Source organism: Rattus norvegicus, chromosome 3, assembly GCF_021556685.1.
Source record: "Rattus norvegicus strain SHRSP/BbbUtx chromosome 3, alternate assembly SHRSP_T2T, whole genome shotgun sequence".
Classification (NCBI taxonomy): Eukaryota; Metazoa; Chordata; class Mammalia; order Rodentia; family Muridae; genus Rattus; species Rattus norvegicus.
The window spans coordinates 90,680,616-90,703,938 of record NC_141536.1 but is presented as its reverse complement, the minus strand read 5'-3'; the positions used below and the strand labels follow the sequence as shown (position 1 = coordinate 90,703,938).

The following is a 23,323-nucleotide window of genomic DNA, read 5'->3' as shown; positions in this document are numbered from 1 at the left end:
CAGGGATGGTTTAATATACGGAAAACCATCAACGTGATCCATTATATAAACAAACTCAAAGATAAAAACCACATGATCATTTCATTAGATGCTGAGAAAGCATTTGACAAAATTCAACACCCCTTCATGATAAAAGTCCTGGAAAGATCAGGAATTCAAGGTCCATACCTAAACATAGTAAAAGCCATATACAGCAAACCCGTAGCCAACATCAAACTAAATGGAGAGAAACTTGAAGCAATCCCACTAAAATCAGGGACTAGACAAGGCTGCCCACTCTCTCTCTACTTATTCAATATAGTACTCGACGTCCTAGCCAGAGCAATCAGACAGCGAAAAGAGGTCAACGGGATACAGATTGAAAGGGAAGAAATAAAAATATCACTATTTGCAGATGATATGATAGTGTACTTAAGTGACCCCAAAAGGTCCACCAGAGAACTACTTAACCTGATAAACAACTTCAGCAAAGTGTTGGGGTATAAAATTAACTCAAACAAATCAGTAGCCTTCCTCTACACAAAAGAGAAACAAGCTAAGAAAGAAATGAGGGAAATGACATCCTTGACTATAGTCCCAAATAATATAAAATATCTTGGTGTGACTTTAACCAAGCAAGTGAAAGATCTGTATGACAAGAACTTCAAGTCTCTGAAGAAAGAAATTAAAGAAGATCTCAGAAGATGGAAAGATCTCCCAGGCTCATGGATTGGCAGGGTTAATATTGTAAAAATGGACATTTTGCCAAAAGCAATCTACAGATTCAATGCAATCCCCATCAAAAATTCCTACTCAATTCTTTATAGAGATAGAAAGAGCAATTTGCAAATTCATTTGGGAGAACAAAAAACCCAGGATAGTGAAAACTATACTCAACAATAAAGGAACTTCTGGGGGAATCACCATCCCTGACTTCAAGCAGTATTACAGAGAAATAGTCATAAAAAATGTATGGTATTGGTACAGACACAGGTATAGATCAGTGGAACAGAATTGAAGACCCAGAAATGAACCCACACACCTATGTTCACTTGATCTTTGACAAAGGACCCAAAACCATCCAATGGAAGAAAGATATCATTTTCAACAAATGGTGCTGGTTCAACTGGAGGTCAGTATGTAGAAGAATGCAAATCGATCCATGCTTATCACCATGTACAAAGCTTAAGTCCAAGTGGATCAAGGACTTCCACATCAAACCAGATACACTCAAACTAATAGAAGAAAAAGTGGGGAAGAGCCTCGAACACATGGGCACTGGGGAAAATTTCCTGAACAAAACACCAATGGCTTATGCTCTAAGATCAAGAATCGACAAATGGGACCTCATAAAACTGCAAAGCTTCTGTAAGGCAAAAGACACTGTCATTAGGACAAAACGGCAAACAACAGATTGGGAAAAGATCTTTACTAATCTTACATCTGATAAGGGCTAATATCTAAAACATACAAAGAACTCAAGAAGTTAGATCCAGAGAGCCAAATTACCCTATTAAAAAATTGGGTACAAACAATGCCAAGCAACCAGAGCTTCCAGGGACTAAGCCACTACCTAAAGACTATACATGGACTGACCCTGGACTCTGACCCCATAGGTAGCAATGAATATCCTAGTAAGAGCACCAGTGGAAGGGGAATCCCTGGGTCCTGCTAAGACTGAACCCCCAGTGAACTAGTCTATGGGGGGAGGGCGGCAATGGGGGGAGGGTTGGGAGGGGAACACCCATAAGGAAGGGGAGGGGGGAGGGGGATGTTTGCCCGGAAACCGGGAAAGGGAATAACACTCGAAATGTATATAAGAAATACTCAAGTTAATAAAAAAAAAAAAAAAAGAATGGAAAAAAAAATTGGGTACAGAACTAAACAAAACATACTCAGCTGAAGATTACCAAATGGCCAAAAAGGACCTAAAGAAACGTTCAACATCCTTACACATCATAGAAATGCAAATCAAAACAACCCTGAGATTCCACCTCAAACCAGTCAGAATGGCTAAGATCAAAAACTCAGGTGACAGCAGATGCTGGCGAGGATGTGAAGAAAGAGGAACACTCCTCCACTGTTGGTGGGATTGCAAGCTGAGACAACCACTCTGGAAATCAGTCTGGATGTTCCTCAGAAAATTGGACATTGAACTGCCTGAGGACCCAGCTATACCTCTCTTAGGCATATACCAAAAAAAATGCTCCAATTTACAACAAAGACACATGCTCCATTATGTTCATAGCAGCCTTATTTATAATAGCCAGAAGCTGGAAAGAACCCAGATACCCTTCAACAGAGGAATGGATTCAAAAAACATGGTATATCAACACAATGGAGTACTACTCAGCTATCAAAAACAATGACTTGAAATTCATAGCCAAATGGAATGAACTAGAAAATATCATCCTGAGTGAGGTAACTCAATCACAGCAAAACACACTTGGTCACACTTGGTATGCACTCATTGTGAAGTGGATATTAGCCAAAAAGCTCGAATTACCCAAGATGCAAACCACAGACCACAGGAAGCTCAAGAAGAAGGATGACCAAAATGCAGATGCTCCTACTCCTTCTTAAAAGGGGAAAAAATATCCATAGGAGGGAATACGGAAGCAAAGTTTAGAGCAGCAACTCAAGGATCGGCCATTCAGAGCCTGACACACATGTGACACACACACACACACACATATATATATATGTGTGTGTGTGTGTATGTATATGTGTATGTGTATGTATATGTTTATATATATATATATGTGTGTATATATATATATATATACACAGCCACCAAAACTAGATAAGATTGATGAAGCTAGAAAATGCATGCTGAAAGGGACCAGCTATAAATCTCTCCTGAGAGACACATCCAGAGCATGTCCAATACAGAGGTCAATGCTAGCAGCAAACCACTGAACTGAGAACAGGACCCCCTTGGGGGGAATTAGAGGAAGTATTGAAAGAGTTGAAGGAGCCTGTAATTCCTTAAAAACAACAATGCCAACCAACAGAACTTCAAGGGACTAAACCATTACCAAAAGACTATACATGGGCTGACCCAGGGCTCCAACTGCATATGTAGCAGAGAATAGCCTTGTTGGGGCACCAGGGGAAGGGGAAGCCCTTGGTCCTGCCAAGGTTGGACCCCCAGGGCAGGGGAATATGGGGGGCAGTAAGGGGGATGTATGGAGGGAATACCCATATGTGGGAGGGGCAGGGGAGGGGATTGGGGCTTATGGACAGGAAACTGGGAAAGGGAATAACATTTGAAATGTAAGTAAAGAAATAGCTAATAAAAATTAAAAAAAAAAGAAATACCAGTTAGAACCTCCAGAGAATTTTTAAAAAACCTACTGAATTAATATGGAAATGCAAAAAAGCTCAAATGACTAAAGCGTGCATAGCAGAAAGAGCAATGCTGGACATACGACTATACCAGTATCAAATAGAGGCAGCGTAGGAAAAACAGCATGCATGGTACAGGCACACAAACAGACATGTAGATCAATGAAATAGAATAGAGAGCCCAGAAATAAAAATACAAGTACAAACACCTATTTTTTTTACAAAATGTCAAAATGTACATTTGAGAAAGAGACTCTCATTAACAAATGGTGCTAGAGAAATTGAAATTCCATGTACAGAACTCTAAAACTAGGCCTTCTCTTTCATCCTGTACTAAAATTCAAAACAGAACAAAGACCTTAATATAATGTAAGGTATAGGAAAAACATTCCAAGATGTTGGTATGGGTGAGGAATTTTTTTTTAACTAGGACTCCAGTGAAGAGGAAATTACCCTAGAAATTGAGAAATGAAATTAAACATGTGAAGGCTAACCTTGGATGTCAACTTGAATACATCCCAAATCAACTGTGGTGAGAGTGGAGGAGAATCCTTAAGAGAAGTAAGAAACAGGGGCATGGACTACATGTAACAGGGACTAGCTGGAAGGAGGGAACCAACTGAAAGAGGGAGGGACACAGAGAGGGAGGAGGGAAAAGAAAAAGAACAAAACATAATGACATGTATGTACGATTACGCCATGATAAAACCCTTTATTTTGATTGCTAAACAAAATTAACTGAAAAATAATTTTTAAAAGAATAATTGAGACTAGGGGATGTAGCTCAGTGGTAAAGAACTTGTCTAGGATGCATGAGGTTCCAAATTTAATTTCAGGGCTGTAAAAACAAGATAAAATAAATGATTCAATAATCACTAAAAACATGCTTGTTCACAACTACTGAATAATTATATTTCCATTTGAAGTTTATATTGATGAAAATAGATGGTTCTTTTAAAATTTTGATTTGGGATTCTAAGTAATTTCTTTTATTATATCCTTTTTCTTATATTAAAAGAGATATCCTTAAATTTCTCATGTCTACAAAGCAACATTTATACACCCAAATTACACATACGTCTTTTTTTCTTTTAAAACTACATCTTAAGTAACTCAAATTACCTCTAATTCACTGTGTAGCTGAGGCTGGCCTTGAATACCGGATGCTACTTCCTCAACCTCCTAAATGTTGGGATTATGCCTGGCTATAAATCTTCAAGCCATAAGGGCTAGAAATGTGACTATTCACTATACATTTTACTTCTTAATGCTTTTACTTCCCAACTCCTCAGATAGAAGAACATAAACCTAATTCACTCTCATTATAAGACCTAATACTTATATAATATTGTATAGTGTGATGAATATAAATGGTCTTTGAATTCTGCTGTAATGTTATTAGATGGTGTGTCAATCTTCATCCTGTGGAGTCCGGCTGCTCTTCAAATGGAGTGAAAAAATAGCCTAATTTCCTGATTCTTAAACTATGCATTTAAGTATACACTGCTCATTGTAAGACTCCAAATTCTTCAAAACATATGTCCCTGTCTTTTGAGGCTTAATAAAATACCAATCTTAGCAAAATTTTATATATATAGACAGAGGGACTTCCAGTTTCTGTATGTGTATATAAGATACTTAAGTACCACCCTATTCTAACAAGTAGAAGCCAGATCAAATAAAAAGTCAATGGTTCATAAATTTGTCACAAAACAGTAGATCCTGGTCTCATTGCTAGCCTAGAAACAAAAATGCAGGCAAACACAGAGAGTCTCCCTCTACCACAGCAGCAACTTCTACATGAACCAATGCCAGGATAGGAAACCCTGAAATGTAATTGAGCAACTGCTGGAGGTTCAGTGTGAAATTCCTGGAATATAAGTCATAGGATCTGGGGACCTACTTTTGTTAGCTCTCCCTCTAGAAGCTCTACCTTGAGCTCACAGTAGACTCTAGTTAATATTCTCCTTATACAGAGAGAAGAGAAAAAGAACCATTTAGAATATTCTATAGCATCCTCTTCTTAGCAAGGCTTTCCTTGTGAGAAACTATTTATAAAAGTCCACTCCTACTGTTTGTTTATATCATGGCCATTCTATCTAAAAGAAGCAGAAACAATAAACTCAAGTTTTCTCCAGCCATCCTGTCCTACTCAGGGGAAAGGCAGGGGGGAATTGAAGAAACAGTGATAAAGTTCACACTATAGTAGCATAAAAGACTAAATCTAGTATAAAGACTATATAATCTTGTCCTCTCCCCTACTATCCTAGCCTCATATTACTAGAGGTCTACACACGCCAGTGCCCAGTATCAACAAAACCTACATGGTTCAGTAAAAGGTAAACGCAAAATTTGAAAGAACTGAAGAAGCATAAGAATCACTCAGATATGGTAAAAGTGCTGGAATCATCAGTTAGGGAGCCTCTTTAAATTCTGTTCAATAGAGTAAATACTTTGATTAAAATGGTAAAAGACATCCAAGAAGAATAAATATGGAAATTCTAAGAAAGTGCCTAAGAGAAATACAAGAGATGAACACAACAGGAAAGAGGGCTGGAGGCTCCAACTAGAGAAATGGGTTATCAATACAGGAGAGGAGAGATGAGGTACAAATTATACCAAAATTGTTTGATAAAGCCTTAAGGAATCATATTATATTATGTTTACATAAAAATACATACAACGCATATGTCATAAAAGTGAATATGTATTCTCTCTCTCCCTCTCTCTCTCTCATGCACACACACACACACACACACATTAAAGTATGTTGTCACTTGAGCTGACAAAGTTCTCTTCAAGAACCACAGACTAATGAAACCTCAATACCATTCACCAGAAACCGCCTTTCAAATGACTGATCAGGATAATCTAAATCATTCCCAAAACAACTGCTGTTGTCCTTGGTTGCCTCTCAGAGATTGAAGATAAGTCACACTCAGGAGACCAGACTCAGATTATTAGAGCTGCATCTATCCTGAAAGCCTGTTTCCTGCAGCCTAACTTCCATGGTACTGGAAAAATATTATGTAAACCACCAAGGGAAAGGGGGGGGCACAATTAATAGTTCTACCCAGTGTAATACCCATTAACCACAACAATGACCAGTATCCCAAGATACCTTTTAAGTAGCACTCTCATACTGGTGGTAACCAACAGCTGTCTAACTAGACTCAAGGCCCACTCAAAAGAGTTGGCCTGGAAATCTAGCCAACTCCTGGAGCTGTTGAGGTCATACATCTACTACTGCCACCTTGCTAGGCCAATTCAATTTCTAACTACATTCTAAATTGTATCCTTATACCCACAAATAAGTATAGCTCTCTCCTTTCATCAAAGAAGTTTCTCTTTATAGAAAATGTAAACCATCACAGAAAACCACAATTGCATAATTCAATAAAGAGAACAACAGATCATGGGGAGTCTAGTCCCAGCGGACGCATCTCATCATGGTTCCTACATCTACGGCTCAGAGAACATCACAGGAGAGGTTAGTAAAAGAGATTGCAGGAGCCAGAATTCCAGGAAGCCTGCTGTGAAACAGTCTCTCCTAGAAATGTCTATATGAATAAGACCAGAACAATGGTTAATTATTAGCACAATTTGACACACTATATCAAAAAGGGGGAAATTTCACAGGGTCCCTAGACAAAGAATTATAGGCAATTAATTGTAGCTATTTTTTTTTTTTTTTGCTCCTTTGTGGGTTCTTTTTTCTTACATCTTTTTCCAGGCATTTCCCTAACACTAGATAAGAGAGAAAAAAGGATAGAGAGGAAAGAGATCCACTTCAAAAGTCAAGGGTCAGAAAGGGGGGCAACTTTATCTTTTGACTACTTTCTGCTAATTAGAGGTATCTAGTTCCTTGGGGCAAGTTTGAGTTTTGCCATCAGGCTATCTAATTTCTTCTTGTTGTTTCTTGTTTGTGCATAACTACTTAACAGCGACTACCACCAGCAAACCACAACCTCCAACCCATCCTGCCTCTCAGGACCTAGCATTTATATACCCTCTGAAAAGTCCCCAGAATTCCAAATGTCATACAATCACAGAGACTATCTGCAGCTGCCAAAATTACTCTCCAGCCAAAGCACGTGGCAAATCATAGTCAGCTGCTGTGGACAATCTGAAGCAGTCCCATATCCCATACCCAGGATTAAAATAAAAATATACTTTTATTATATTTCTGTATTTTTTTAAAGAAACCAAAATTACACAAGTCTCATTACAATTAATGACTGCTGAGAGAGAGAATTAGCTTTTCTCAGGAATAGTCCCCCTAGCTGGTTATTCAGTACAAAGTGGCCAGCCCTGAAACTATGTACACACAAACAACAAAAGCAAACTCAGGGGCTGGAGAGATGGCTCAATGGTTAAGAGCACTGGCTGCTCTTCTAGACGTCCTGAGTTCAATTCCCAGAAACCAAATGCTGGCCCATAACCATCTGTAATGGGATCTTATTCCCTCTTCTGGTGTGTCTGAAGACAGCTACAGTGTACTCATATAAATAAAAATTAATAAAAACAGTTTTAGAAAGCAAACTCATTAGGTTCTGTTTATGCATGCAACAATAACAATCAAAGAAAAACTGTGTCTCAGTTTGAGAATGGGCAATGGACAAAAGAGATGTCAGAAGTGTGGAAGGCAAGAGAATAATTGATGTAGTCCTATTTTAAAAAGTTATAAAAATAAATTAAAATGTTATTTTAAAGTATATCCCAGGTAGCTAAGTACCTAAGACTACATAGGCCATGAGCTTAAAGGAAAACCAAATACTACTGTATTCAGAGAATAGCAATACAACAACCCTTATGACATTCTACTATAGGTCTTGCTCAACCACCATCAGAGAAGCTTCTTCCTGCAACAACCCTTATGACATTCTACTATAAGTCTTGCTCAACCACCATCAGAGAAGCTTCTTCCTGCAGTAGATGGAAACAAATACGGAGGACCCACAACTGGACAGGGTGCAGAGAGTGAAGAGACTTTGGGACACAGTCTTAAATGGGATATCTCTATAAGACCCCTCCTTTCAGGGATCAGGGAACTCCATGGAAGCGGAGGCAAAAAGATTCTAAGAACCAATGGGGATGGATGACAGGAAGAAAATAAGGTCCAGACACAACAGGACTGATGCACATATAGACTCAGAGACTGGCAGCATGCATAAGTCTAAGCCACTGGGGCTCCCAGAACTAGGAAGGGAAGTAAACACAAGATGAAGTTATTTCCAACGATAACTGCTCTTTTCCGATGGCGTCTCACTGGGTGTACGAACTAATCTTAAGTGCTAGGCCTCATGCCCAGGTGACCAACATAAAACAAACTCAATGGACACACATCTCTGATGCCAGAGGAAAACACCAAACTCCATCTGGAATCCTGGTGCACGGAAGCTCCGGGAAAGGGCGGCGCAGATCTTCCTGGTTGCTGCCGCCGCAGAGAGCTTGTAGGCAACACCCCATGAGCAAACTTGAGCCTTGGGACCACAGGTAAGACCAACTTTTCTGCTGCAAGGGACCAGCCTGGTGAACTCAGGACACACAGAGGCAAAATTCCTCTAGGACTGGACACTTCCGGTGTTTACCGGGAGTCCCAAACCCGCTGATCCCGGCCTGCAGCAGCTCTCTGCTCCCAAACCCTATGGCAGAGAGACCTCACCACCTGGTCAGGTGGGCACTCCTGAAGCTGCAGAGTGGGAGAGACCACCAACACTGCCCACCCCTGCCCACATCCCTGGCCGAAGAGGAAACTGTATAAGGCCTCTGGGTTCCCGTAGAGGAGGGCCCAAGAGCAGCAGGACCGCTGCGTCTGAGACACCGCCAGAACCTGAAGGGATCTACCGGATAAACAGTTCTCTGCACCCAAATCCCATGGGAGGGAGAGCTAAACCTTCAGAGAGGCAGACACGCCTGGGAAACCAGAAGAGACTGCACTCTGCACACACATCTCGGATGCCAGAGGAAAACACCAAACGCCATCTGGAACCCTGGTACACAGAAGCTCCCGGAAAGGGCGGCGCAGATCTTCCTGGTTGCTGCCACCGCGGAGAGCTCGTAAGCAACACCCCACGAACAAACTTGAGCCTCAGGACCACAGGTAAGACCAACTTTTCTGCTGCAAGTGACCTGCCTGGTGAACTCCAGACACAGGCCCACAGGAACAGCTGAAGACCTGTAGAGAGGAAAAACTACACGCCCGAAAGCAGAACACTCTGTCCCCATAACTGGCTGAAAGAAAACAGGAAAACAGGTCTACAACACTTCTGACACACAGGCTTATAGGACAGTCTAGCCACTGTCAGAAATAGCAGAACAAAGTAAAACTAGAGATACTCTGATGGCGAGAGGCAAGCGCAGGAACCCAAGCAACAGAAACCAAGACTACATGGCATCATCGGAACCCAATTCTCCCACCAAACCAAACACTGAATATCCAAACACACCAGAAAAGCAAGACCTAGATTTAAAATCATATTTGATCATGATGCTGGAGGACTTCAAGAAAGACGTGAAGAACTCCCTTAGAGAAACACAGGAAAACATAAATAAACAAGTAGAAGCCTACAGAGAGGAATCATAAAAATCCCTAAAAGAATTCCAGGAAAACATAAATAAACAAGTAGAAGCCCATAGAGAGGAGTCACAAAAATCCCTGAAAGAATTCCAGGAAAACACAATCAAACAGTTGAAGGAATTAAAAATGGAAATAGAAGCAATCAAGAAAGAACACATGGAAACAACCCTGGATATAGAAAACCAAAAGAAGAGACAAGGAGCTGTAGATACAAGCTTCACCAACAGAATACAAGAGATGGAAGAGAGAATCTCAGGAGCAGAAGATTCCATAGAAATCATTGACTCAACTGTCAAAGATAATGTAAAGCGGAAAAAGCTACTGGTCCAAAACATACAGGAAATCCAGGACTCAATGAGAAGATCAAACCTAAGGATAATAGGTATAGAAGAGAGTGAAGACTCCCAGCTCAAAGGACCAGTAAATATCTTCAACAAAATCATAGAAGAAAACTTCCCTAACCTAAAAAAAGAGATACCCATAGGCATACAAGAAGCCTACAGAACTCCAAATAAATTGGACCAGAATAGAAACTCCTCCCGTCACATAATAGTCAAAACACCAAACGCACAAAATAAAGAAAGAATATTAAAAGCAGTAAGGGAAAAAGGTCAAGTAACATATAAAGGCAGACCTATCAGAATCACACCAGACTTTTCGCCAGAAACTATGAAGGCCAGAAGATCCTGGACAGATGTCATACAGACCCTAAGAGAACACAAATGCCAGCCCAGGTTACTGTATCCTGCAAAACTCTCAATTAACATAGATGGAGAAACCAAGATATTCCATGACAAAACCAAATTTACACAGTATCTTTCTACAAATCCAGCACTACAAAGGATAATAAATGGTAAAGCCCAACATAAGGAGGCAAGCTATACCCTAGAAGAAGCAAGAAACTAATCGTCTTGGCAACAAAACAAAGAGAAGAAAAGCACACAAACATAACCTCATATCCAAATATGAATATAACAGGAAGCAATAATCACTATTCCTTAATATCTCTCAACATCAATGGCCTCAACTCCCCAATAAAAAGACATAGATTGACAAACTGGATATGCAACAAGGACCCTGCATTCTGCTGCCTACAGGAAACACACCTCAGAGACAAAGACAGACACTACCTCAGAGTGAAAGGCTGGAAAACAACTTTCCAAGCAAATGGTTGGAAGAAGCAAACTGGAGTAGCCATTCTAATATCAAATAAAATCAATTTTCAACTAAAATTCATCAAAAAAGATAAGGAAGGATACTTCATATTCATCAAAGGAAAAATCCACCAAGATGAACTCTCAATCCTAAATATCTATGCCCCAAATACAAGGGCACCTACATATGTAAAAGAAACCTTACTAAAGCTCAAAACACACATTGCACCTCACACAATAATAGTAGGAGATTTCAACACCCCACTCTCATCAATGGACAGATCATGGAAACAGAAATTAAACAGAGACGTAGACAGACTGAGAGAAGTCATGAGCCAAATGGACTTAACAGATATTTATAGAACATTCTATCCTAAAACAAAAGGATATACCTTCTTCTCAGCTCCTCATGGTACTTTCTCCAAAATTGACCATATAATTGGTCAAAAAACTGGCCTCAAAAGGTCCAGAAAGATAGAAATAATCCCATGCGTGCTATCGGACCACCACGGCCTAAAACTGGTCTTCAATAACAATAAGGGAAGAATGCCCACATATACGTGGAAATTGAACAATGCTCTACTCAATGATAACCTGGTGAAGGAAGAAATAAAGAAAGAAATTAAAGACTTTTTAGAATTTAATGAAAATGAAGGTACAACATACCCAAACTTATGGGACACAATGAAAGCTGTGCTAAGAGGAAAACTCATAGCGCTGAGTGCCTGCAGAAAGAAACAGGAAAGAGCATATGTCAGTAGCTTGACAGCACAACTAAAAGCTCTAGAACAAAAAGAAGCAAATACACCCAGGAGGAGTAGAAGGCAGGAAATAATCAAACTCAGAGCTGAAATCAACCAAGTAGAAACAAAAAGGACCATAGAAAGAATCAACAGAACCAAAAGTTGGTTCTTTGAGAAAACCAACAAGATAGATAAACCCTTAGCCAGACTAACGAGAGGACCCAGAGAGTGTGTCCAAATTAACAAAATCAGAAATGAAAAGGGAGACATAACAACAGATTCAGAGGAAATTCAAAAAAACATCACATCTTACTATAAAAGCCTATATTCAACAAAACTTGAAAATCTGCAGGAAATGGACAATTTCCTAGACAGATACCAGGTACCGAAGTTAAATCAGGAACAGATAAACCAGTTAAACAACCCCATAACTCCTAAGGAAATAGAAGCAGTCATTAAAGGTCTCCCAACCAAAAAGATCCCAGGTACAGACGGGTTTACTGCAGAATTCTATCAGACCTTCATAGAAGACCTCATACCAATATTATCCAAACTATTCCACAAAATAGAAACAGATGGAGCACTACCAAATTCCTTCTATGAAGCCACAATTACTCTTATACCTAAACCACACAAAGTCCCAACAAAGAAAGAGAACTTCAGACCAATTTCCCTTATGAATATCGACGCAAAAATACTCAATAAAATTCTGGCAAACCGAATCCAAGAGCACATCAAAACAATCATCCACCATGATCAAGTAGGCTTCATCCCAGGCATGCAAGGATGGTTTAACATACGGAAAACCATCAACGTGATCCATTATATAAACAAACTGAAAGAACAAAACCACATGATCATTTCATTAGATGCTGAGAAAGCATTTGATAAAATTCAACACCCCTTCATGATAAAAGTCCTGGAAAGAATAGGAATTCAAGGCCCATACCTAAACATTGTAAAAGCCATATACAGCAAACCAGTTGCTAACATTAAACTAAATGGAGAGAAACTTGAAGCAATCCCACTAAAATCAGGGACTAGACAAGGCTGCCCACTCTCTCCCTACTTATTCAATATAGTTGTTGAAGTTCTAGCCAGAGCAATCAGACAACAAAAGGAGGTCAAGGGGATACAGATCGGAAAAGAAGAAGTCAAAATATCACTATTTGCAGATGATATGATAGTTTATTTAAGTGATCCCAAAAGTTCCACCAGAGAACTACTAAAGCTGATAAACAACTTCAGCAAAGTGGCTGGGTATAAAATTAACTCAAATAAATCAGTAGCCTTCCTCTACACAAAAGAGAAACAAGCCGAGAAAGAAATTAGGGAAACGACACCCTTCATAATAGACCCAAATAATATAAAGTACCTTGGTGTGACTTTAACCAAGCAAGTAAAAGATCTGTACAATAAGAACTTCAAGACACTGAGGAAAGAAATTGAAGAAGACCTCAGAAGATGGAAAGATCTCCCATGCTCATGGATTGGCAGGATTAATATAGTAAAAATGGCCATTTTACCAAAAGCAATCTACAGATTCAATGCAATCCCCACCAAAATACCAATCCAATTCTTCAAAGAGTTAGACAGAACAATTTGCAAATTCATCTGGAATAACAAAAAAACCCATGATAGCTAAAACTATCCTCAACAATAAAAGCATTTCAGGGGGAATCACTATCCCTGAACTCAAGCAGTATTACAGAGCAATAGTGATAAAAACTGCATGGTATTGGTACAGAGACAGACAGATAGACCAATGGAACAGAATTGAAGACCCAGAAATGAACCCACACACCTATGGGCACTTGATTTTTGACAAAGGAGCCAAAACCATCAAATGGAAAAAGGATAGCATTTTCAGCAAATGGTGCTGGTTCAACTGGAGGTCAACATGTAGAAGAATGCAGATCGATCCATGCTTATCACCCAGGTGGATCAAAGACCTCCACATCAAACCAGATACACTCAAACTAATAGAAGAAAAACTAGGGCAGCATCTTGAACACATGGGCACTGGAAAAAATTTCCTGAACAAAACACCAATGGCTTATGCTCTAAGATCAAGAATCGACAAATGGGATCTCATAAAACTGCAAAGCTTCTGTAAGGCAAAGGACACTGTGGTTAGGACAAAACGGCAGGCAACCAACAGATTGGGAAAAGATCTTTACCAATCCTACAACAGATAGAGGCCTTATATCCAAAATATACAAAGAACTCAAGAAGTTAGACCGCAGGGAAACAAATAACCCTATTAAAAAATGGGGTTCAGAGCTAAACAAAGAATTCACAGCTGAGGAATGCCGAATGGCTGAGAAACACCTAAAGAAATGTTCAACATCTTTAGTCATAAGGGAAATGCAAATCAAAACAACCCTGAGATTTCACCTCACACCAGTGAGAATGGCTAAGATCAAAAACTCAGGTGACAGCAGATGCTGGTGAGGATGCGGAGAAAGAGGAACACTCCTCCATTGTTGGTGGGATTGCAGACTGGTACAACCATTCTGGAAATCAGTCTGGAGGTTCCTCAGAAAATTGGGCATTGAACTGCCTGAGGATCCAACTATACCTCTCTTGGGTATATACCCAAAAGATGCCCCAACATATAAAAAAGACACGTGCTCCACTATGTTCATCGCAGCCTTATTTATAATAGCCAGAAGCTGGAAAGAACCCAGATGCCCTTCAACAGAGGAATGGATACAGAAAATGTGGTACATCTACACAATGGAATATTACTCAGCTATCAAAAACAATGACTTTATGAAATTCGTAGGCAAATGGTTGGAACTGGAAAATATCATCCTGAGTGAGGTAACCCAATCACAGAAAAACACACATGGTATGCACTCATTGATAAGTGGCTATTAGCCCAAATGCTTGAATTACCCTAGATGCCTAGAACAAATGAAACTCAAGACGGATGATCAAAATGTGAATGCTTCACTCCTTCTTTAAAAGGGGAACAAGAATACCCTTGGCAGGGAATAGAGAGGCAGAGATTAAAACAGACACAGAAGGAACACCCATTCAGAGCCTGCCCCACATGTCGCCCATACATATACAGCCATCCAATTAGACAAGATGGATGAAGCAAAGGAGTGCAGACCGACAGGAGCTGGATGTAGATCGCTCCTGAGAGACACAGCCAGAATACAGCAAACACAGAGGCGAATGCCAGCAGCAAACCACTGAACTGAGAATAGGACCTCCGTTGAAGGAATCAGAGAAAGAACTGGAAGAGCTTGAAGGGGCTTGAGACCCCTTATGAACAACAATGCCAAGCAACCAGAGCTTCCAGGGACTAAGCCACTACCTAAAGACTATACATGGACTGACCCTGGACTCTGACCTCATAGGTAGCAATGAATATCCTAGTAAGAGCACCAGTGGAAGGGGAAGCTCTGGGTCCTGCTAAGACTGAACCCCCAGTGAACTAGATTGTTGGGGGGAGGGCGGCAATGGGGGGAGGATGGGGATGGGAACACCCACAAGAAAGGGGAGGGGGGGAGGGGGATGTTTACCCGGAAACCGGGAAAGGGAATAACACTCGAAATGTATATAAGAAATACTCAAGTTAATAAAAAAAAAAAAAACTCAATGGTATTTTTGGAGTTGTTTGCTTGTTTGTGTTTTTTTTTTTGTTTTGGGAGTGAGTTTTTGTTTGTTGTTTGGTTATTTTTTGTTTTGTTTTGTTTTGTCTCACAGTGTTCTGTCTGGGCATTTTCTTTTTAACCTTACAGCTATTTTGCCTATATTTTACAGTTTCTGATTTTGTTCCTATGGGTTTTCTGTGTGTATAAGTGTATTTCTCTCAGTATCTGTGGCTCTGGCTCTTTTTGTTTTTGTTTTTGTTTTTTGGGGGGGGGTTGTTTGTGTTTTTTACTTGTTTTATCTTATTTGGGGATTTTTTTAGATCTGTTTATAGTCTAATGAAAGAAAAAATGTGTTTGGATTGGGGGAAATGGAAGGAGCTAGAGGGAGAACAGTATTCAGATTATATTTTATTAAAACCATTTAATTTAAAAATAGAAATTCGACGTTCTCGACACAGGAAGAAGTACCGTGAAGAATCCTCCTTTTGGACTCATTAATGGTCTGGACATAACTTCAGAAATACATGTGAGCTAGAGAATATAACGAAAGGAGAGAAAGTAATAAGAACATTAAGGTACTATAACAACTACAAATGACGTCACATATATATACTGGCAGTACTAGAATGGGAAAAGGAACAAAACAAGTATGGATGCACTAATAACTGAAATGAATGTTAGATATCAAACTTAAGTGTAGAAACCACAGAGGAACACCAAGCAGAAAAAAATGCAAGAGAGTAGAAACTATACCTAGGTTTACTGTAGAGAATGATCTCACAAGCAGAAAAGGATCCTCAATAAGGCACAAGCCAAGTTACTCATACTCTCAGATTAACTCTAGCTTGTGTTAAGTTGACATAAAACTAGTCAGCACAGCAGGTCATAGGATGTACTGGACTGGATGCTCTTCTCTGCTGACCAGCTTACAAAGTACCAAAAGATGCATGCAGGATGCTGGGAGATGTCTTATTCAATTGCTATGATAAAACACCACGATCATAAGCAGCATGGGGAAGAAAGGATTTATCCCATTATAGTTTGTATTCCATCATCTAAGGAAGTTAGGGCAGGAACCCGGAGGCAGAAATGGATTCAGAGGCAATGGTTAGGTGCTGCAAACTGGCTTGCTCAATCTATCTTCCTGTAGCACCCAGGACCACCAACCCGGGGGCAGCACAGTGAGCTGGGCACTCCCACATCAATCATTAATTAGCAAATGCTTGCCCACAATCAATGTAGTGGGGCATTTTCTCAACTGAGATTCCCTCTTCTAAAAGGACTCTAGATTGTGACAAGTTGATATAAAACTACTCAGTATTGCCCTGCATGTAACATTACCAACTGGCCAGGCAATGAGTGCACACTGGTGCAACAGTGGCTAGTCTGTTTCAGAAGTAACCAGTCATTCCTGATTGGAGTTGAGGTCTACTCCAGAAGAGGGAAGTCACAGCTGGTACTATAAGCCCATAAAAAACACATTTGGAGAGGTCACAGACCTTATGATATTGCTATTATTTTGCTAAATGGGCAAGCTGCCTTCTAAATACTAAATGTTGTTGAGAGAATGTGTTCATTTTCCTATTCTTCTAAAGCAACTGCCTAGAAGAATGTTTCCCAAGGGTTAGCACACAGAAGCTGATAGAGTTGTGATCCATGGAGGACAAGATACATTTCCATCTGGCAGCAGCATTTGACAGCATTATCCAAGTAGTACTGATTCTGTAGGCCTAAATGATACAAAATCAAAGGAGCCACGGTTCCAGACAGTGCTGAGGCCAGGCAATGTGTGACAGAGTCAAGAGTCCTTGCAAAGTGGTCCTCAGAAGCCATTACATGATGCTCTAGGAGAGAATTCTAAGTTGTAATGGAGACCCCAAGATCTCAATTTGATGAGAATTAGAATCATCTGGGAGACACAACTCTGGTTATCCCTTTGGGATATTATTTTAAATAGGTTAAATAAGTTAAGAAGACCTGTCTACTGTGAGTGGCACCATTCCCTTGGCTAGGAACCATGATTGTATAAGCGAAGAAAGGGAGCTGAGTGACAGCAAGCTTTCATCTTGCTTGGATTCTCATCTTAGATATGATGTGACCAAATGTTTCAAACTTCTACCACCTTGACCTCCCTACCAAGAGTAACTGAGAGTAACTGGAATTGTGAGCCAAAATAAACCACCTTTCCCCTTAAGGCACTTTTATAGGAACATTTTATCACATCAAAAGAAAAATAAATTAAAACATACTATAAACTTTATTAAAGTAGAAATGTTTTATATTCTTCATAGTCATATTCAGCCCCACAAATTACCTAGTACACACAAGTTACTTAAAGAAAAAGAACAAAAGAAAGAAAGAAAAAAGCAAGCATACTGTCTATCAAACTGACATAGTAAATTTTTATAGGCTATTTCTATTTTGCCAAGAATGTATGTCTCTGATGGTAAGTTGAAGAAATAGTATTTTGAATGGACTGAAAAAATTCATCCATTATATTTGCAAGAATCATACTTCGCACTTATAACTTTCTATTTTGCTAACTTTCACAAAAAACTCAACTGTTTTCTAATAATATTCCATAATACCTTATAAGACCAGTGATCTTAGACTATAGGTTTTATTTTTGCTTAATATGTCAATTATACCTTCTTTAATCTGTGAATTTCAGATTCCTGTTTTTCATTTAAGGTGGAGAGTCTTTTGTTTAACTGTATTGCTTCTTGTACTGTAACATAAAATATTAGAGATGGTTTGTGTAAGTTGAACATTTCAAAGACAGCATCATATATCAGTAATATGGACATGAATATACCCAATGTGATGTAGAATTATAACTTAATTTAATATTCATTAAACTGCCATTCACTATTACTAGTATCAGATAAGTTCAATTTACTACTAATAAGGAATTCCACTTAAATATCCCACATAAAAATCTTAAGATAGCACCTACCATTTTGTTCTAACTTTACATGATTCTCTCTCACCAATCCAAACTGATTTGTTATTGTAACATAGTATTTTTCAATTTCATTAAGTTGCTTGTGATAATCTTCTTTAGCTAGATGGTGTAAATGAGCCTTTTGTTCCTATTTTGAACAGTAATTTTGAGGTTATACATATAAAATAAGCATATGCATACATGTATAACAACTTCTGAGAGCTGTCCTCTGACTTCCATGTGCATGCCATGGTACATGTATTTATGAAGATACGATCATTAAAGTTTTAAAATAGAATGACAAGGAGCCCGACAGATGAGTCAGCAGGTAAAGGCACTTACCACCACCATGGTGAATGGTTTCAATCTCCAGAACCCACATGGTGGGAAGAAAGAATCAACTGTCAGTTTCCCTCTGATCTCTTAGGTGAGCACATGCTCCACCCACCCCACCCAACACAAGAAGTAAGAATGCAATAAAAGATGGGATGACAACAACAAGAACAACACTTTGCAGTGACAGGAAGAAACTTAATATTATAGAAAATGTACTAATAGTGGAGACATAGTTGGTAAAAGTTGTATCCTACTCAGAGGAGTTAAACTACAAATTTATATAAATTTACATCGACTTAAGAGGTTACTATTAGCAATTACTAAACACTAGAAAACAATGAACCATATTTAAATATCATTCATTCCTCACTTAAGAAAGAGATTTACACTAACTTTTAGCAGATAAATAAAAATTTAAAGAACAATTTCACTGGATTCTAATAGAATGTTTTCAAGTCAAGAGAATTTTCACCTGGAATCCGCAGTTGCATAATCTTTAGGAGAAGACAGTTTATTGCATATTAACTTGTGACCCTACAACAGTCTCCTTAACCTTTCAGTTAAAAAGTAGGAAGTAGGTGCTTGATGTCTACGAAAGTTAATGACCTCCCTGGTAAAAGACACAACAAAGTTTGGAGAGTCCCTTCACAGGCGCTCCCTAGTCATAAGGCTCCATATGTGTTACACTGAAATATACTTATTCCAAAATTCCTTTGCTTGAAGCCAAAGTAGAGTCCAAGGAAAACCAAGTTTCATTGATTTACATGATATAATTCTACGTTTTAGATACTGCAACTTCTTCAGTGGCATGATAAATAAATACTATTAAAATGTCTAATCCCACAGGCACCTATAACTCTGAGCCATTTGTGGCCATTTGAACCTGTGAGCAGGAAGCATGCGCACATAGGCACAAATATATACAGGCCAACAATATAAACTACAAACATTTTATTCTGAAAGAAAACATGTTGTCACTCTGAAGTACATCAAAACCTTCAACAGTGAAACTCTGTTTTAATTTGACAAAGACATCTTTCCTCTAAGTCTTTCCTTAAAGAATAATATACAAAATGGAAGCCAAACATGGCTTAAAGGTCATGTTTTATTCCATTAATCAGACAGTAGTTACCGTCATAACAGTTATCTGTGACTTTAATTATGCACAATATCAGTTACTTGGTACCACTGAATAGGATTTTCTCGAGTGACCAACTTGCAGTAATGGTTAATTTCATGTTCCAAATTTGCTCTCCACTCAGTGTTTCTTGCTACATTCTTATTAGTAGTGACGATTATTTTTCCAAGGTGAAACACACAAAAAGTATTTTGATTCATAATGTGTTCATTTCTATAGGGACAAATCTCTATCTTTACAATCCACCTTTACAAGGAAGTCAATTTCTTGAACTCCCGTAGACTGGCATTTGCTAGGACTTAAGTGCTCACCTTTAGGGAGTCATGGACATCCTTAAACTTTCTCAATACTATTTTACAATTATTTGTTTTAGGACACTGCTGTTGTGCAAGTTCTGTCTGGACACTACTGGGATATCTGTCTTGTCACCTGTGCTAAAGAGGACAGACGACAGTGTACTGCTCTCATAAAGGAAGAGTAAGTTTGAATTTTAAAAAGTCATAAAAATTATTTAATAACAATAATAAACTAAGAATTATATGACAAATGCATAACAATGTTTGGAAAATACAAAATTTTTAACTGTTATAAAAATATTGCTCCTGAATGGACATTAAAATACTAAAAATATTCAATATATAAAATAATTTTAATGACAAGTAATATAATGCTTTCGACTTTCAGGAAAAATATGACTTATCACTCACTAACAAAAAACTTGGAGATATTTCCATGTTTTTTAAGATTATGAGTATCTGTTTAATGAAATTTTGAGCTGGAATAAAATAAAATACATTTTCTATGGCCTTTGAACCTTCACTTGTAGCCTTATCTCCCAGGTCGAAGGGCACTTTATTCAATTTCTCTATATTTTGTGTAAAACCACTGTAGCGTTGAAGATGACTTTCAGCACAAATGTCATGGTACTTACAGCTAAGCTGGAATCTAGTTTTTCAGCTTCTTAATTAAAATCACTTTAAAATCGTCCGACAATATTATCTTTATTCTCTCCAGCTGAGTAGCAACAGAACCTACACATCTTTTATTCAATCAAGCCTAACAATCTTTCTATGAGCTCTTTCATTTTTAACACCTCAAAACATTTTCAAGAAGCAAAATATTTAATACAGTGTTCAATGTTATAGCAATGATCTTCATTTACTATCTATGTGGTAGAAAAGTATACGCAAAAATTAATTTTACTTGCTTTACAGTTTATTCCAAAGAATGAAGACTAGACTAGCATAAGCCCAGCCAAGAAGCCTTCTGAACATTTAAGTAGATACAGTGACAATTCTGTTCAAATAAACACACACACACACACATACACACACACACACACACACACACACACACACACACACACACACCTTGCTGAATCAAATACAGCCTCAAGGGGAAACATCAAAATAAGTATTCCATGAGATATTATTATGAAAAATAAATACTAATTTTTAAGTGCACAGAAATAAAAATAACAGCAATACTTAACAATAACAAGTACCATATACTAAATGTAGAGTAACAAAGGATGAACGTTGCCACATATCTTTATTCTATAATATGTAAGCACTAAGAAATCTGCAAATAAATTTATAAAACTTATCTAAGCTCTAATGTCTTTGAAATTGTGGCAGTCTTTAAACTGTAACACTATCTAGAAGCAACTATTCTACTTTATAACTAAAAGTCTCAAATTACATTACAACACTACCATCGATCTTGTGTACTGTCCTAGGTTGTAAAAAAGTGTGATTTTCTTACCATTTCACTCACTTTCTTCTGTAAAGAATATTGAGAAACCTTGAAAAAAATGGAGAAAATTTTCTATTAAAATTCTTTACTATAAATTTCTTTTGACATCAAAACTGCTTGCTACCAACTGTGGCCTTTATGTCTTATTACAGTATTTAGTTGTTTGGTTTTGTTTTTTCAACAGCAGCTCTCTTTCTTACAACACTAGTGCATTTAAGCCAGTATGGTGTCGTGTGACTATAAATACAGCTCTTGGCAGAAAGACCAAGACCAGTCTCCGTTACACAGTTGAGATCCTGTCTCAAAAAATACATCCCTCGCCCCTGTTAACATATATTTACAGGCCTACTATCGCTACATATGTTCCTGGGATACAACACAAATGGAACAGATCCCTGGCTGTAAGGGTGTCTTTTCTGGTGCAGTAGCAGTAGAAGAACAGTAAGTATAAGTACTACACTATGATAAAGAATGACTACTTTTAAAAATGTGATAGACAGCACCTGGTAGTGTTTGACATTTGACATTCACTGTTCATTAGAAGAAATAGGAAAGTACAAATAAACAAAAGACAAAAATTATTGAGTTAAAAAAAAAAACCTCAAGCCTCACTGAATCCTAAATACTCTAGTACTTTCAGAGCTTTGGTGAATTTGATATGATATAATAGCAATCTATGTCCTATTCTATGAGACTCTTACAGCTTGTCACTGTTATATACAACATAGTATGCCAACATTTAACTTCACTAGAGTTTACCTATTCCCTCTCAGGTTTGTAGTTTGCCTAGTTTTCAGATTTTTAGTATTCTGAATTATTCTGTAATATGCTTATATTTGAATTTTATAGTTAATTATTTTAGTAGAATACATTTCAAAAAGCATAATTCCTTAAGTTTGTTATTAAAAAAATTACAAAGCTACTTTTTGTGTGTTTCCCCTTTAAGGGCTTCTACTTGTTTACCTGTGTACTTTGGACTCAGAAGGGGTCAGCCCCTCACTCCTAGGAATACTGAGAGACAGAGAAGCTACTTGAAAGGGAGGAACACAAAAGGGAGCCACTGCAGTCTCAGGGCAGAGGGAGTCCATCAGGGCTGGGACTGTGAGCTCTACAGGAAGGAACTGCTGGAGGCTGGGCCTGCTTCCAGAACACAGGTGAAGGACACAGAGTGACAGGCGTTTCACGTCTTCTTCATTTGCCTTTTTCTGCTTCTGCTGCATGATCTCCAAATCCCTGGGGCTAGAGATGATGTGCACACTGGTTCTCTGTTTTCAGTCAGAAGCAGAAGTCCTTCATCTCTGAGCCTTCCCTTAACCAAGTATCACCCTGGTTTTTTTTTGTTTGTTTGTTTTTTATTTTGTTTTTTTTTTCATATTTTTCTGGCAGGCCAGCTCACACTGGATATATTTTTTAAAAAATGTTACTTATCCCTCCAGAATAGCTGACCAAGTTAAACTCTAACCAGCCATGTGTGAATTCTCATTTTCTTCAATATACTTAACATTTGTTAAACTTTAAGAAAAATAAGATAACTGCTTCACATTGTCTATGAAACAAATGCCTTAGTCAGCTGCTATGACCTCAACAGAATACGTTATGTGTAAGTCACTTCTTCAGGATCTAGAGAATGCTTGCCCCCTGTCAGGAAAGTGTATTAATGTAGGTATTAGTGTAATAACAGTGGACCCAGGAAAAGCTTGCCCACTTTTACTGTGAGGAAGAAATAATTAAGTAATAT

The 23,323-nt window shown here is 38.4% G+C and overlaps 1 protein-coding gene across 1 annotated transcript in view; it reads right to left on the bottom strand.

The window, feature by feature from the left end:
• Ccdc73 (coiled-coil domain containing 73) overlaps positions 1 to 23,323 on the bottom strand; it is a 139,376-nt gene that overhangs the window by 53,927 nt on the left and 62,126 nt on the right. Inside the window, exons 7-9 of the mRNA XM_087655159.1 lie at positions 21,595 to 21,633; positions 18,369 to 18,504; positions 18,061 to 18,140 (exon numbers count right to left, since the gene is read on the bottom strand). Coding sequence (XP_087511285.1) covers positions 18,061 to 18,140; positions 18,369 to 18,504; positions 21,595 to 21,633 — 255 coding nt within the window. The remainder of the gene's footprint in view (positions 1 to 18,060; positions 18,141 to 18,368; positions 18,505 to 21,594; positions 21,634 to 23,323) is intronic.